Source organism: Cardiocondyla obscurior, linkage group LG02 (genome assembly GCF_019399895.1).
Source record: "Cardiocondyla obscurior isolate alpha-2009 linkage group LG02, Cobs3.1, whole genome shotgun sequence".
NCBI classification, from domain to species: Eukaryota; Metazoa; Arthropoda; class Insecta; order Hymenoptera; family Formicidae; genus Cardiocondyla; species Cardiocondyla obscurior.
In genome coordinates this window covers 10,650,110-10,666,439 of record NC_091865.1, presented here as the reverse complement: position 1 = coordinate 10,666,439, position 16,330 = coordinate 10,650,110, and the positions used below count along the sequence as shown (strand labels likewise).

At 32.2% G+C, this 16,330-nt stretch overlaps 3 protein-coding genes across 5 annotated transcripts; 1 reads left to right on the top strand and 2 right to left on the bottom strand.

Annotated features, from left to right (window-relative positions):
* The first annotated feature begins 1,005 nt into the window (after positions 1 to 1,005).
* Sec13 (secretory 13) lies at positions 1,006 to 3,430 on the top strand. Of its 2 annotated transcripts, XM_070674688.1 has the most exons (4): positions 1,006 to 1,399; positions 1,873 to 2,475; positions 2,588 to 2,975; positions 3,070 to 3,430. In XM_070674688.1, exons 2-4 carry the CDS (start codon positions 2,234 to 2,236, stop codon positions 3,376 to 3,378), a joined length of 939 nt encoding a protein of 312 aa, XP_070530789.1. In that variant the 5' UTR covers positions 1,006 to 1,399; positions 1,873 to 2,233; the 3' UTR covers positions 3,379 to 3,430. The 2 variants fall into 2 exon arrangements, with proteins under 2 accessions (XP_070530789.1, XP_070530788.1); XM_070674687.1 differs by having other exon boundaries at positions 1,006 to 2,475.
* Positions 3,431 to 3,702: 272 nt separating this feature from the next.
* Positions 3,703 to 8,865, bottom strand: Tst (superkiller complex helicase subunit twister). The gene is made up of 11 exons (XM_070674683.1): positions 8,453 to 8,865; positions 8,067 to 8,373; positions 7,075 to 7,720; positions 6,754 to 6,985; positions 6,416 to 6,669; positions 6,200 to 6,332; positions 5,823 to 6,101; positions 4,840 to 5,729; positions 4,409 to 4,767; positions 4,150 to 4,328; positions 3,703 to 4,042 (listed from the first exon to the last, which is right to left on the bottom strand). The coding sequence occupies exons 1-11, from the start codon at positions 8,468 to 8,470 to the stop codon at positions 3,713 to 3,715; spliced, it is 3,627 nt and encodes a 1,208-aa protein (XP_070530784.1). The 5' UTR covers positions 8,471 to 8,865; the 3' UTR covers positions 3,703 to 3,712.
* Positions 8,866 to 8,993: 128 nt separating this feature from the next.
* Positions 8,994 to 12,784, bottom strand: LOC139113480 (ribosomal RNA processing protein 36 homolog). 2 transcript variants are annotated; one of them, XM_070674685.1, is made up of 7 exons: positions 11,524 to 12,784; positions 11,321 to 11,420; positions 11,125 to 11,180; positions 10,867 to 11,025; positions 9,993 to 10,082; positions 9,362 to 9,884; positions 8,994 to 9,278 (listed from the first exon to the last, which is right to left on the bottom strand). In XM_070674685.1, the coding sequence occupies exons 2-7, from the start codon at positions 11,343 to 11,345 to the stop codon at positions 9,139 to 9,141; spliced, it is 993 nt and encodes a 330-aa protein (XP_070530786.1). In that variant the 5' UTR covers positions 11,346 to 11,420; positions 11,524 to 12,784; the 3' UTR covers positions 8,994 to 9,138. The 2 variants fall into 2 exon arrangements, with proteins under 2 accessions (XP_070530786.1, XP_070530785.1); XM_070674684.1 differs by lacking the exons at positions 11,321 to 11,420; positions 11,524 to 12,784 and having other exon boundaries at positions 11,125 to 11,229.
* Between the last annotated feature and the right edge of the window lie 3,546 nt (positions 12,785 to 16,330).

The window sequence follows — 16,330 nt, the reverse complement described above, 5'->3', positions numbered from 1 at the left end:
GAACGTAGAATTTTATCGTATTTCTGAAACATAGAGAAAGGATTATTTTGAATTTTCACGAGAAAAGTATGTTGAAAGCTTTTAAAAAATTTTGCCTTAACTTTTTAAAGACTTGACGTTTTTGAAGAGCCAAGCTGGCGAAAAGAAAAATTAGCCCTTGTGAAGGGTTAAATAAGAACTTAATTTTATTTTCCTATTAACTAAAATTTCTAAATACCTTTTTGTACACTGGACGTTTTAATAAAGAAACAATGATGATACGGATTATCTTTTTACCCCTCTTGTCATTTTTAGTGTTAGCCTTCGTCTCGGTGATTTTCTTAATTTTTATGTCAAATCTTATTTAAAAGTATTGCGGAAAATTAATTTACATTTTAATAATTAATGTTGCAAATTATGTATAATGAAATGTAAATTAGTTAAGGGAATTGTTATTATACTCTAAAATGCGTGGTGTTACGACCGCGACGCAGTCACATCAATAATAAACGAGATGGATTAATCGATGCGAACGAATCCATCCATTGTACCCCAGTGAAATTCCACTTATATCGAAAAAGATGAGATGGTGCTCCAACATTCAATTGTTTTTTTTTTTTTGCGAAAAACTTGCCATCGGGATCGCATAAAAATCTGAAAAAAAGCAGATATATTCCTGAACATTTTAATTGTATCAGATTTCAATACAAATCGTATTATAATATAAAACTGGGGCAAGATTTTTTGTTTCCACGAAAAAACACAAAAATTAAGAACAATTAAGATGAAACGTTTGACGTAACATTAAAGATGTATGTTGGTATAAGGTGTTTTTGAGAGTTGGCAGAGGAATTTGATACTCGTGAGCGACCCGCTTATTCACCTTTACGGTACTTGCGAATCCTGCGATACTTTCGGCTGAATCGCGCCGCGTCGGCGTGGAAACTCGCGCGATGAAACGCAAACGCGCGCTTTCGTGTTTCTTTCTCTCTGGTTGAAAATGTCACGGATAAACGATTGTGATTATTTATGCCCAAGGTTCTCAACGTTCTAGTGCGACTTGTACGCGTCAGAAGTTAAGCCTGATTGAATCATAAAAAATGTTTAAATAACGTTTACACATAAAGACCAGCAAATAATGTATGGGAAAATCTAATCGTATACCTATACAGAGGTTAGAACGTCGCGTGTGACGAAGGGGAAGAATTCTCGAATGATGACGGAGCGGCGCGTGTTGGCCGGGATGTTGAGTTCGAATAAGTGACGGAGACGCTAGATAAGAATGTTGGTGACCGAGTAGAAAAGAAGAACATGAGGTGAAAAGAGACAGGAGTCCTCTGCAACGTGCACTTCCTAGGTGGTTTCAGCGCGAACCGGCTCGGAGCACGAACGTGGCATCGAATACTCGTCATCGAGAGAGGTGAGGCCCAGTGACCGACATTCCCCTCACTCCTGATCCATCCTTCGATTCTTCGCCCGGATCTCACGGCGACCCGAGCATCGCGAGCAACCGGAACCCGCGGGCTTATTGCCCTGAATTCTAAAAGACGACAAGACGTTATTTTTGCAGGGTCTTTAAGACTAGCTACCAAAGTAGTCTTTAAGTCGTCTTACAGACATGGTATAAAGACGTCTTTATGACGTCTTGTAACAATTGTCTTTAAGACTGTTAAGACGGTAAAAAGAAAAAAAAACGAGGACATAAAACGTCGTGATGTATTAATGTCTTTAAATGCTTTCGGTTCACTACATTAGTAAAGTCCGCAAAATTAATAAACGTGACTCCGTAGATTAAAAATAAAAATAAAAACTAGCGTATATTGTTTTAGAATTTTGAAAGTATTGTAAGAAGAAATATAATTTTAATTCAACATTGAGATTTGTTCTCTGCAGCTGCACTTCGTCTCTTTTCTTCTAATACGCAAAGAGAAAGGTAACCTGTGAACTAGTGCAGCCAATTTAGTTACAAGGAACAAACTTGTGGAGAATACGAACTGCTGTTGCACGCGCAGCCGATTGTCAAATATGGAATCACGTGAGCTTTCACGTAGCTCGCCTATTGGTTAAAACTGTTAAAATATGGCCGTATCGTTCCGGTTATAGAGACAGGTGGCACCACAAGAAGAAGAAGAAGAAGAAACTTCCACGTAGTGACAGGCACTACGCCAACATAACTTATATTTGCGATCGTTTTCGTCTTCGGTCAGTTTCTTCGAATAATTAAAGGTTTATTTTTAACAGTTATATTTTCAAAATGGTGACTGTTTTAAATACTGTTGATACTGGCCACGAAGATATGATCCACGATGCTGAAATGGATTACTACGGTTTAAGGTTAGCCACTTGCTCGAGTGACAACTCGGTGAAGATTTTCGATTTAAAAAACGGCACTCAAACTCTAGTTGCCATTCTCAAGGGACATGTTGGTCCTGTGTGGCAGGTAGCGTGGGCGCATCCAAAGTTTGGCAATCTTTTAGCATCATGTAGCTACGACAGGTTAGCACAATGTTATTTATGTTACATATTACGTTTAATAATTAGGTATCTAATAATTTTAAGTTAAATTATCTTTTTAAGATTCACAATTAGTACTAATGTACTTTTACAGAAAAGTAATTATTTGGAAAGAACTGGGAGAGTGGACTAAGATATATGAGCATACTGGCCATGATTCTTCTGTCAATTCTATTGTGTGGGCACCACATGAGTTTGGTCTAATCTTGGCATGTGGAAGTTCAGATGGATCAGTTTCTATTCTTTCAAACACTGGAGATACATGGCATATGCAGAAAATAACAAATGCCCATACAATTGGGTGCAATGCAGTCAGTTGGTGTCCTGCAGTTGACTTGGGTACAGACTCTAGTGGGACTCAACAGAGAACTGATCCTGTTAAACGGCTAGCTACTGGTGGCTGTGACAATTTAGTTAAGATATGGAAAGAAGAAGGTGACAGATGGGTAGAAGAAAATAAACTGGAAGCACATAGCGATTGGGTAAAATTTACAATAAATATATTTGAACATTGTAAGATCTATATATATATATATACTTACTATATACTTACATATTTTTTTATTATATTTATAGGTTCGTGATGTAGCTTGGGCACCTGCAGTTGGTCCATCTCGAGCTGCTTTGGCATCTTGCTCGCAAGATCGTCGCGTTGTTGTATGGACTTCCAATGATTATACCAGTTGGACGCCGAATGTTCTCAATGTTTTTGATGATGTTATTTGGAATGTTAGCTGGTCGCTGACGGGTGGTGTCTTAGCTGTTAGCGGTGGAGATAACAAAGTTTCACTCTGGCGCGAGAATTCTGAAGGACAATGGGCATGCATTTCAGAATTAAATAAAGATCAAGGAAATCTTAACAATCCAGATCAACGCGCATTGTAATATTGTTTTAATGAAGAATATGTAAAATAATATAAAGCATTGTAAATTACTACGATTTTGTTCATATCAAGAATTTTGTAATATTAATTCAGAGGAAGTATCAGTTATTTACTGTTAGTAGTGGATTATTCATTAACATTTATTTGGAATATAATTGACATTTACTGATTCATCTTTATTATACTAACCGAAACTAATTTAAAATATACATTCTTAAACGTTATATGTAGATTTTTTTTATAAATGGGATATATTTGCAGTAATACCTGGATGACGATGCTTTTATAAAAAAATATATCGATTTTATCGATAGTATTGAGAAATTATATAGTAATCAGTCTTGGGTGTATAATGACGCGGCAAAAACTATGTCGCGTTTGATCGCGGTCGAGGCTTCTTCCATTTTCTCTTTTAAAACAGGGTCACCTATTGTCACAGCCGCATTTTTAACATCTTGCAATGTTTCACCGAGCTGCTGTATGCAACGAACTATAATTCCTTCCTGGACGTCTGTCATCTTCATAATCTCGGCAAACGATTTGGCCTGTGCCCATTCGTAGACAACTTCTACCAAGCCAAAGTTTAATGGTTGTAGCGTCGATAATTGATAGTATTGTTCGAAATGCTCTAATTCTGCATGCACTTCGGTCATTATCTTACAAGCCTAAAAAATAAAAAGTTTTTTTATTTTTATACAATTTTTATACTAAATAAAGAAAGTACAATTTAAATTACTTGGTTAAAGTAGAAAAACAAATCAATGATACATACGTCAACAAGGTTTGGTGGTATTACAGGCTCGGAACCCGTGCGTTGCTGGAAAATCAGTGCTGATAGTAATGCTACTATTTCTGCCGGTTGTAAAACAGTTAACACATTTTTGAGAATCAATTCTGTTATCAGCAGTTCGTTGCTACCCATTTGCAGCGCAACTCTTCCTTTTAGAGCAACTAATAATAAATAATATATTATATTAATTGCACATTATTTAATAAGTTTAAAACTATTATATACTTTGATTAATACAAACCTCTTTCATCGTTATCTATGTATTTAAAATGTTTCAAGAGAGCTACCATATTCAGATACTCTGGGTACAACGCCATTCCTTCATCGCTGAGTTTAAGTTTAAGCTGTCGTTTTTTATCTTCAAGTTGATTTCGATCAAATACGGGTCTAAACTGTTCTTCGAAGTTTGGTATTTCCTTACATTTCATGTTGTTTAACTTATCTTTTAATTTATCTTTATGCTGTATTCTCAATTTTAAATCGCTTTTCGATGAGGGATTAATATATGGTTTTAAAATTTCCTTATTGGTAGAAGCGTTAAATGACAGAGAAGTCAATTCTTGAACAGCTGTCTGACACGTTTGTCCTGGTGGATCGTTTCTGAAAAGAATAAATAATCAATAAACATAAGATGCTGAAAGAGATTTATTATTTCTCTATATTGTTTCTTACTTGAATCGTGAGATTTGCCGCTTTTCCCAATCATTTAATATTAAAGAAAAGTCAATTTTTATTTTACAATTGGTTATTTTCAATATATGCCATGGAAATATAGTTACAACTTCGTGTGACGGATTAATGCTTGGAACAAATATCTCTTTTTTTGTTAGACTTATAATCTCGCACCATTTTTCAAATATCTGAGGGCTTTTAAATTCAGGAACTTCGGAAATGGATGTATTTGTGTCCTTAAGTATCAAGACTTTATATTGAGGAAATTTAAAATATTGAACTTGCAATAACAAAGCTAATTTGTTGTAATGATTCATGTACGATATTAATAAGATTCTACCCTCAGTTAAATTTTTCGCAGTTTTTTTCGAATCAAATAAATAACTGTTTAAAAACTTAACATCTTCCAGATAATCGATCGCGTCGTGATAGAACGTAGAGAGTTTTTTTTGCATTTCCGTCAAAGGCGGCAAATTTAACAATTCACGCTCAATATTCCGTAACTCGTTGTTATATGTCGCTTCTTGTAAGGCTAATGGTGATTCCTTGAAAGATTTACGCATCATTGCCTCGACAGTAACGGATTCATTTACTCTTCTTAAATTTAAAAGCATAGAATACGTGACTTTAAATTTGGATTCCAACGTTTGCGGTTCACCGCACATCATAGGTTTCAAATCGTTAAAATGTGGTACGTCATGTCTGCACATTACTATAACAGTTCCCGTTGTATCATGACCTCGTCGTCCAGCACGACCAGCCATCTGTATGTATTCAGTTGGATATAAGGTGCGAAAGTTATTCCCATCGTATTTTCGTATAGAATCAAACACCACTGTTCGTGCCGGCATATTAACTCCCATAGCAAAGGTTTCTGTCGCGAATAGTAACTAAAAATATGATAAAGGCATTGTGATAAAAACTTAAAAATTACTAAGAATTAAAAAAATCGTTTAACTTTTTTCAGTTTTCTGTTAAATTACCTTAACAACTCCATTTTGAAATAACATTTCTACGATCTCTCGTAAAATTGGTAATATTCCACTATGATGTATACCCACGCCTTTTTCCAAAAGTTCTTGCATCATGAGAACTTGTGGTAATTCTCTATCGCTACCCTTCAAGTGTTTTATGTTAGAGTGAAAAAATACATGCACTTGATGCTTTTCTCTTGCAGTTGTTAAATCAAGATTTCTTAACGTGGCTGCATTCATATCACAGCGTTTTCTCGACAGAGTAAATACAACAACGGGTAACATGTCCTATAAAATTAATAATATTATTAATTATGTTATTAGAGAGATTTTATAGATCAATTAAAAATTCCTCTTCCTATTAGATTCCATTATATATAACGTACATTGGTCTGCAAGTGACTGATAAATGCTCTCCACAATACTTCTTCTTGTTTCGGTGTCATCTGAATTCTTCTTCTATAATCTTTCGGGGTTTTATCTTTTTTTTTATCAGAAGTATTTGTCGCTTTGTACCATCTAAAATTAAAAAAATCTTTGAATTATTATCACACCTCTCTTCCTCTTACTTAAAATACATAAAAACAGGAAGAAAAATTTACCCATCCAATAAAAATTGCCCGTTGCTATCAAGAACTAAAAATTTGTCATCTTTAGTCTTACCATCGGTACCAGTATATAAATGATGTAAAAGAGGTATTGGTCTTTTCAAAGTGCTAATTACATACATCTTTCGTTTTTTGATACGACCGACCCAATCTGCAAATATTATCGGATTTGGCACAGTCGCAGATAACATTACTATATTAATATTCTGTGGTAACAGAATGACTATTTCTTCCCAAACGTGACCCCTCTAAAAGTACAAAGTAATATTTATAAATCATTAAATTGTAAAAATATACGTGCAATTTTTTATAAAAATATAAACATTACTCACATCTTTATTATTTATATAATGTACTTCATCAAATATAACAAACTCTAAATCTCGTAAAACATCGGACGCACAATACAGCATGGATTGTAGAATTTCCGTTGTCATGATAAGGCATGAAGCGCTTTGATTTATTTGCAAATCACCTGTTAGTAACCCGACACTTTCAAACTTTCTCTTAAAATCACGATATTTTTGATTTGACAGTGCTTTTATAGGAGACGTGTATATTACTCTAAAACATAAGCAATTATCAATTAACTTGTATATAATTATCTGTATCAATTGTAGTACATAGTAAATTTTTTATTTCATGTTTTTTACCTTGTCATATGCTTTTGGCTTAATGCAATAGCATATTCAGCAACAGTAGTCTTTCCTGCTGATGTATGAGCAGCAACGAAAACATTGCTGTTTTCCTCTAATTTAAGAATAGCTTGTTTTTGGAACGTATCCAGTTCGTAACTAAACGTGATTGCTGGATCGGGTATTATTTTATCAAAGTCAATTACTGGTGCGGATACATCCAACTGCTCTGCCCAATCTGTCTTTGAAAGTTCATCTTTCTTTTCAGATATTTTCAAGATAGGTATAATGTCCTCTTTAGATGAAATGGAAATGTCTATAAGAGGAATATTGCTATCCACAACTTGCACATTTTCTTTTTTCGGTTCCTCAACTAAAGACCATGTACCAAGCAAATTTTCCTCTTCATGTATAACAGCCATTAAATTTATATTATCGTTATTGGTTATTAATTTTTCAGTTTCTTCAGATACTAAAGCCTCTGTTTCATCCTTTGTGCAATTAATTGGCGTGCAATTATCACTTTTAAATTCTAAACCTGAACTAAATCCTTTGGCTAACGTTCTTAAATCTTTTTCGAAATCAATGTCATCCAAAATTTCATTTTCGAGTACTTTAGGTTCTTCAAAACCACCTGGCCAAAATGGAATGTTACTTGGATTACCTGTGAAGAATATTATCGTATTATTAATAATGTAGGGTCAGAATTATTTCCATCATAACGTAAAATATAAAATAATCGTTAGGCCGTCGCCTAAAAATTAACGTAACAACGATGACTTCTCGCGTAACAATAATGAGCTTGCGTTAAAATAAATAAATATAAAATAAATAATAAATAATATAATCAGCCGCCGCGGACTCAGTTCTTACTCGATTATAACAAGTATTCGTTCGATTAAAACGATAAAAAAGACTTACGAATAATTTATTAAATCTACCGCTCACTTTTTTCTACAATAAATTATTTTTAATTAAGCCGTAAACATGACAATATAGAATTACAGTACCTCGAACTCCATCTGTAAGTGATCCAGGCGCACGAGTCATCGACATAGAATTTCTTGCCGTTTCCCCTGCACCTTTTAAATAAATCTCTTGTATCTCGCCAATTTTGCCTGTCATTGGATCGCGATCAAATTTCAGCGTGGTATTAACTGGAGCTAAATCAAATTCTAATAATGAAAGAACATCTGCTTTACGTGCCCAATAACATTGGGTATTGTCCAGCTGATGTATCGGTAATCGTTCTGGACATTCAATATACTTCTGCAACTCCGATTTAATATCTGGCCAGATGGGTGGAGGTTCAGCAAACTGTGAAATAGTCTTACATAAATATATTAATCTATAAGAAAAAGTCATGTATTATTAAATGATACTAAATGATAATTACCTGCATTGAGTCAGTCATTTTTGTTTAATATATTTTATTTATATCACACATTAATAAATATAATAATGATTTTTCTCCTCTCGTAATTTTAAGTATAAGTAATCAGAACATAATTGACACGTTAAAATACCAATACTCAAATTTTATAAATATAATTGTTGATTAATTATGTATATATTATATCTCACAGGTACAACCGTGCTTACACAAATAAAATAGGTTATGTTATACCAAGTTATACACGACTTGCACGAGTAATGGAGAAATGTTCTTTATTCTATTTTTTTTTAACTGATCTAGCTGCACAGACTACCTTAGGAGTTCAGAGGTTATTCTTTTTCCTTCTTGCCAGAAAAAAAGAGACAATGTCTAAAGTATTGCAGTCAGTTCAACCACAAGAAACAAACTTGTAAGGTGCATGTACGTGTATATGCCCATACGTTCAATACACACATCCATACACATAAATATATAATTCTCATAGCTTATATATATTTTTTAATTTAATTTCTAAATACTTCATAATGTAAACACTCTCTTAAACTATAATTGTTGTCAATGTATTCAGTTTTTAATGATACTTTATTGAGTTTACTTAATTAAAAAACTTACATGTAATTATAAAGATTAGATTGAATTAAACACCTGCGTGAACGTGCGTGCGTGTGTGAATACACATACATGTTTTATTCTAGTTTATCCGTTTTCAATTTTATTCTGTCTTTATGCTTATTCTTTTTCCGCAGTCTCTGAATATGCTTCTTCAGTTTACCTTTATTTTTCAATTCTTCATACTGTGAGACTAAATCCAAGACTTTCTTTTCAGCTGTAAATAAAATGAAATAGTTAAAGCAATATACATGAAAGCTTACGTTATATTATACATATATATTATTAATGACAACATACATTTTTTCTTAAAGACAGGTTTTTCTCCTTGTTTAACAGATTCCAATAGCTCTTTCTTTTCTTGTTGTTCCTTTTTTTCCTTCTCCTTCTTCTTCTTTACTTCCCTTAACTGATTTTCAAGCCTCTGAATGAGATACTTTACCTTTTTAATCGTTTTCAAATCTTTAGTTTCTTTTAATTCAGTTTGCAATGTTTTAAGATCGTTTTCTCGTAATTTGTTAATAAAAGCATAAGAACGTTTAAATGCCTTTTCATCATATGTACCACATAAACTATCAAATCTAGGATCTCGAGATAGCAAAGCATTTTTAACTCGAGTTAACTCCTGGTATCTAGGAACTGGTTTTTTAGCCGACATCTCTCGTGGCCTACTCTTATTTTCCCGTTTAAACTCCGTTTTCATTTTTTTTATTTTATTCTTCTTTCCAAATATTGTCTCATTGTATACCTTGGTTCCTAATTTCTCCTTTAACTTCTGCAAATCCTCAAAACTCATGTGTTTCAATTCCTCTCTTATTCGTTCCTAAAATATAAGCAATTTAAAGAATATTATCATGTACAAACAAATCTTTTTGTAACAATCCCATATTAATTTAACATAAGATTAACTAAAATAAGAAAAAAATTACACGATCTTTATCTCTTGTAAGTAGGGACTCTTCATCATCCATATCGAATCATAAAAGTTGTGATACAGCAGAGAACACAAATTTATCAGTTCCTGTAACAAAATAAAATTTAACAATAAAACCTATTGCACAATCCAAAGAAATAGACAATAAAAATAAAAATAAATCTGATATGTAATAAAAAAATATAATGTGAAAGGCTTAACATATTTTTAGGTTGGATTAAAATTTTAGGTTAGAATATACAATTTTCTCGGATATTTGAAAGAAAAACAACTAAGATTGAGAATACTAGATTCGTTTAATTTATACATACGTTTTTGTAAGTGTTAATACTAAATTATACATAAATATATAAAAAAATGCAATCACAAATTGTAAATTTCACACGTATGCATGTATAAAATGTACATACACAAAGTAAGATAAACCAGATCCGATCGAGCAACGACGCGAGAGAAACATATATTGAAATCTCGATTAATCGAAAAATTCGTTGATCTTATTTATATTAAAAATTTATATCAATTAATTTTTGATAAATTAATATTCAATGATGTATGATTATAAATCTACTTACACAAGGAAAATTTTGGCTGTAGTTTATTTATTTATTTTTTTTTTGTATTGCGTACAAGTGTATGTGAATTTATGTATATTATTTTATTTTATATTTAATAATTAATTATTAATTAATTTAGTAGTTAAATACGTAGAATATATTATAACTTTCTTTTAATCTGTATCATAAATTATTGCTCTCATTGTCATAAAGTATGATAATAGAGTTATGAGATACTGTAAAAATGTAAAATTTAATTTATAAGCATATATATATAACATTATGATTTACAAATACCATTTGATTTAAAATACCTTAGCACAATATTTAAGAGATAATGTTGGTAGCAAATATCCCATATTAATTACAATTGATTTTTGACTCCTGTGCATTATAAAGCATATCTTTTTAATAATAGATTGTGAACTTCCAATCCACGAAATATTATATATTCCTGTTGCAATTTGTTTACCCTAGAATTAAAAAAGTATTATTTTACATTAATAATACATTTTAATTTAATATAAATTTAGCATACAAAAATAATTTGATTATTTAAGCATCTTAATTACATTTTCCATCAAATCGTCAGTTGGCCAAGCAGTAATGTATAGTCTTTGACATCCACCTATTACCAGAAAAATAAATTCAATCGTCCCCATTTGTTTCTGCGTTTAAACAATAAATTATTAATTTGGACACACTTAATTAAATCAAATAAATATTACTGTTAGATCCAAAAATGTCAGTAAACTGTAACATACTTACATGAATAATTGGAAAAGTACCGCATATAGCACCTATTGCCATCATAAAGTTTGTTATTAAAAGACTATAGTATACGATATATTTTACTCCGTCAACAAACCTGGTTAATAAGAATGATAATTTAATTAAAAATAATAAAATAAAAAAATTCTAGTAAATTAATAAAACTAAAATTTTCTATTTTAAGACGTCTGACTGCTTACTTGATTATTTCCTGATGTTTTTTGATACACGTGTCTATGTGCTCTTCATTTCTTGCTGTTTGTATTTCTAAACATAACATCTCTAATCTGGCAGCTGAGTATAAGAAGAATACGGCAAACATGAAATCCACGCTGACACAAAACCCACATTGCACAACAGCGTAAACTTGCATGGCATAGATGATAAATATTACGAGTGGCGATTCGGTTGGAAATGGATACAATCCGTCAGTAGGAAATTTTTTTGCAGTGAAAATCGGGGTACAACAAAAAGTAATTATTGCTATAAAATAGCACAGTATGACAAACGTAGTAAAGAAGGCATAACGATCTATGTATTTTTGCAGAATAATCCTTTCATGATCGTTGGAAGTACGAAGAAAATTTTTTATCTCCATCAGCGTATGCTAAATTTAATTCATATCTTTAGTAATAAAGTAGGAATACGTATGTTTTATATTACAGGAAAAAAAAATTATACCATTACATAGAATATTTTGTACAAATAATAATAAATGATTATTTAACTTCCACAGATAAATAATTAAGAGTTGATATTGAAATTGCATACGTGATAATTGATTCTCAACGCTTACTTTTTCTTTCACGCATTACGTTATTATTTTAACACATAAATACCGCGTACGTACCTGTATGTGTACTCTTTTCAGTTTGCATATAAAAACGTTAATTAATAGCTCTGTTGTACAGGTTAATTCCGCTAAAATTTTCATTATTGTCGTTATATCATGCCAATATTTATAAATGGCGTATATTAATGTCATCTTTGTGATACACGTATTTAAAATCGTAAAACTATAATACATTTTTCGAAGAACAAATATTAATTTACTGACATCAGAATCATGTGGCCAAGTACATACTACACTATTACATATTTGCAAAAACTGAAGCACTTGGCCAAATTTTGGACTTGATAGTTTCATCATTTAAGCAATTCGAATTGTTTGAATCAATGTTCGAGAAACGCACCAACTCTTAGCACCAAGCTCTTAGGAGAACGGAATACTTCTGACAAAGTTAGAATTTAGAGTAATTAAAATTGTACAAATCAACGCATATTTAACAAGCTGAGAAATTATGATGAGGATATTTAATATAAAACAGTTGATTAACTTATTATCTGTCCTGTCTAAATTCTACGTAAAAAGAAAGAGTTCCAAATTATTTATTCAAGTAAAGATTAGTCACGTCGATTACAAACAATACCGGAACATTATATTAAATATCACATCGTGAATATTTTAACTTAAGGATTTAAAATTAAAGGGAAACTTCACGTTTGATTAAAGTATTTTTTTAGACGCAAATATCTTGTTTAAAAACTTTAACAGAAAATATGGAATAATGACTATTTGTATATTTTCGTTACAAAAATATTTAATTTTAAATATTAATAAGTAAAATTTATCATAGAGTATAAATATATTTTATTTAAAAAATTATGAAATGCACAAAATTTCTAATCGATTAAAATTATTTACGCGGAAAAAAAGAAAACAAAACTTCGTAGCACTTGTAGCACAACATTTTTTATTAATTGAATTAATAGAGATGAATAATAGAGGTGAGAGAAAGAGAGAGAAAGAGACAGACGGTCAGATAGTCGGGGGGACGGGGAGGAGGAGAGTAAGCGGCGTACGTGCCGCGTGCGAGCTACGTTCTGCCACTACTCCCACTCACTCTCTGTCCTTCTCCAGCGGTCATGATACGCACGTACACAGGAGCCGCGCTACGCACGTGCACAGCAGCCACGTTGTCCGTATAAGTAAGTTATATCCTTACGATCATGATTCTCTGAGACGAAGTGTTATACAGACTCGCGTAATTTTAATTAATTATCCGGGCTTTTGTTGCAGGTGACGCAGTGCGAGGACGAAAGTCAAAGTATCTGAAAGGAAGCTAGACACTTTAATAAGGAGGTCTGATATTCTGAGAGGAGGAGGAGGCCTCGGAAAGGCATCGTGCATCAACGGAGCAATCCCAAGGGTAAGAATCACTCTTTTGATACACAAAACTAGTAGCTCGTCGTAATGGAAAATTTTATTTTTAATTAAGTATTTGTAGCATCTTTATAATTAAATTATATATTTCTTTTTGTTACAGATCAACGCAGCTGCATTCACCGCCGTCATCGAAAGTGCCGTCACCGCCGGTAATAATAATTTTACGAACCGCAGCCGGTTCGTCGGTCGTTCCGGGAGTTCGTTAAGTATTCGGGCGGAGTGATAATTAAATAATTTTCGCGATTATAAAATCACGGTCGGGGTGTTCGCGAGTGACTTGTGCGCGGAAGGATGACTCGACACACAAACTGAGAGGAGGAGCAGGCCCGGGACGGGCATCCTGCGTCAGCGGAGCAACTTTTAGGTAAGCATACATTTTTTAAATAAAATCTTTATAAAAAAAAAAAATTTACCTTTTTTATTAACTGAATTAATTGATATACCAGCATCTCTACATTAATATTTTGCATTTTATGTTACAGTCACCGGCAGAACTCTACAACTCCGCTGAAGCTCATGCAGATTGGTAAGTCGCATGATTTTTTTTTTCGTAGTTTGTAATCATAAATTATTCAATTATAATGACGCGCACAAATTGGGACCTTTTAAAAATTGCGCACGCAGAGCGTGTGCATGGTTTGTTCTAGTATAATAAAATTAACGAGTTTATCATCAGTTAATACGTCTAATTAAATAAAAATAAAATATTTTATATTTTAAATAATATATATAACATAAAAAATTTTATATTAAATTAACATAACAATTTAACATGCGTTTGTTTTTCATATACAAAATGTTAGGTAGACTTCTTATCAGTAATACTCTTATAGCCGTATCTTTTTAGTAACAGCAGTAGATAATATTACATTTGTTGATAATATTTTTTTATTGTTAAGTAATATACCATCCAGTTAAATACCATCAGATGATTCGAAACTTAACAAATCTGCAAGTACTAAAGTTAATTGTAAAAATCCAGGCTTTATGTTGAATAATTTTCTATTAATATAGGTTTTTATTATTTCATTAAATTAATATTGTACCAACTTCGAATTCTCCGGCTTCGGTGAGCTGGAAATTCACAATTCATGCCGACAAAAGTTTCGAAAACATCTTCCCGAGTTTGCAACTCGGTGGCGTTTAGCCACTCAGCGGTTCGCGTTAATGTAAGCACAAATCTTAACGCGACGCATCTTCTCGGCAACAAAGTACTCCCTAGCATTCGCAACTTCGGCTTATACGAGCTCCGTTAATTAATGCGTCGCGCTGAGTATTATTCCCTTGTGATATCATTCCGTAATGGATTCACGGAGCTCAAAGAGTGCCCCTCGAAATCCCCGAATAAGCTATTTCGCGAAATGTAAAAACCGGCTGGCTTAAAAGAAGCGCGTTTCGAATTTGCAATGCACTCCGAGAACGATGGCATTCGTGCTTGACGCACCGAGCATTTCTGATCATAACCCGCGAAAGTTTGAGATCGTATTAAACTTTATATCGCTATCCACCGAGAGAAGAGCTTTATGTATGACTTTATATTGTCTTGCGACCACGATGTGGCGCAAATTTACGAGTGCACGTTATGCTCGTCGTTATACTCAGGGCGCGCTAAATCTTTTTTTTTTTTTTTTTTTTTCTCTCTCCAGGCTGGAGAACCTCGTTTTATCATTGTCTACGGTGTTTCATTTTAATACGTATCACCAAATAAAATTTTTATTAAAGTCTTGTTATTACATTACAAACATTAAATTCTAAATAGTGACATTCTACGATGTGAATTTGGAAACGTTTAAATATAGAAGTATTTATGCTTAATAATTAAAATCTAATAGTTTGAAAAATGTTTTTTTTTCTTTTTAAATAAAAAAAAAAGTCTTAAAAAATCTAAAAATCTAGAACTGCTGTTTTAATCACTTTTTAATTAAAAAAGAAATAGAATTTTAACTAAAAATTTCTAATACTCGAAACTGTATCTAGACGGTTATTTGATAAACAGACTATACTATGTTACTGCATGTGGTTGTAATTAAAACTTTTATTTGGCCTCTGACTCAAAATCAATTTCAACGAATATTTGAAACGCGCCTATTTCGTTGTTCTCGATACGTTGAGATACTTTATCACCGATTGCATTTTGGTTGATACACGACACAGCAGTTTGTGTTTCGATTGTTTTTGCGTGTATGACCGTAACATGAAATTTCGTAAGAGTTGAATGCATTTGTAAAATAAAATCTTTAAAATATTAATGCAAATAATTTTAATTTTTTTTAATAATTTAAATCTTATGTTAGCAAAAATGACCGTGTGTTGAAAAGATCCAAAAACGTTAACATGTCAATTTTGTAATAAAAATTGGCAGTGTGTATATTTAATTTTAATATGATGGGTTAGTTACTTATTTAATAATACAATTTAAATCGTAATTCTGGTCCCCAATATGAACAATGACATTCCAATCGTAATTTGTCATTGTTCTTCAATCTCTTCCTTTTTAGCATAGTATCTACTGTAAAATAAAACGCATTTATTGCGGCGATCGATTTAAATAGAACGTTAATCAATTATATAAAGAAAAAAATAATAATTTTTGTAATATATAAAATTGATACTTACTAATACAACACCGTAGGAACTAAAATAATTATAACGGAGAACATAGCGCAAACCATAGCAGTCGAGATGATCACCGCGTCACTCGCTGTTGATGTCTCCTGTAATTATAAAATATAAATTATATAAAACAATGAAAGATAATAAAAAAAAAAGAAAAAACGTGT

Coding starts and splice junctions, on each gene's coding strand:
- Sec13 (XM_070674688.1), top strand. CDS start 2,234: ATGGTGACTGTTTTAAATACTGTTGATACTGGCCACGAAGATATGATC. Junction 2,476..2,587: donor GCATCATGTAGCTACGACAG/GTTAGCACAATG, acceptor GTACTTTTACAG/AAAAGTAATTATTTGGAAAG. Junction 2,976..3,069: donor TGGAAGCACATAGCGATTGG/GTAAAATTTACA, acceptor TTATATTTATAG/GTTCGTGATGTAGCTTGGGC.
- Tst (XM_070674683.1), bottom strand. Junction 6,102..6,199: donor TCAGTCACTTGCAGACCAAT/GTACGTTATATA, acceptor TTAATTTTATAG/GACATGTTACCCGTTGTTGT. Junction 5,730..5,822: donor TTCAAAATGGAGTTGTTAAG/GTAATTTAACAG, acceptor TCATATTTTTAG/TTACTATTCGCGACAGAAAC.
- LOC139113480 (XM_070674684.1), bottom strand. CDS start 11,214: ATGGGGACGATTGAATTTATTTTTCTGGTAATAGGTGGATGTCAAAGA. Junction 11,026..11,124: donor CTGACGATTTGATGGAAAAT/GTAATTAAGATG, acceptor TTTTAATTCTAG/GGTAAACAAATTGCAACAGG. Junction 9,279..9,361: donor ACCTGTCTTTAAGAAAAAAT/GTATGTTGTCAT, acceptor TTTTATTTACAG/CTGAAAAGAAAGTCTTGGAT.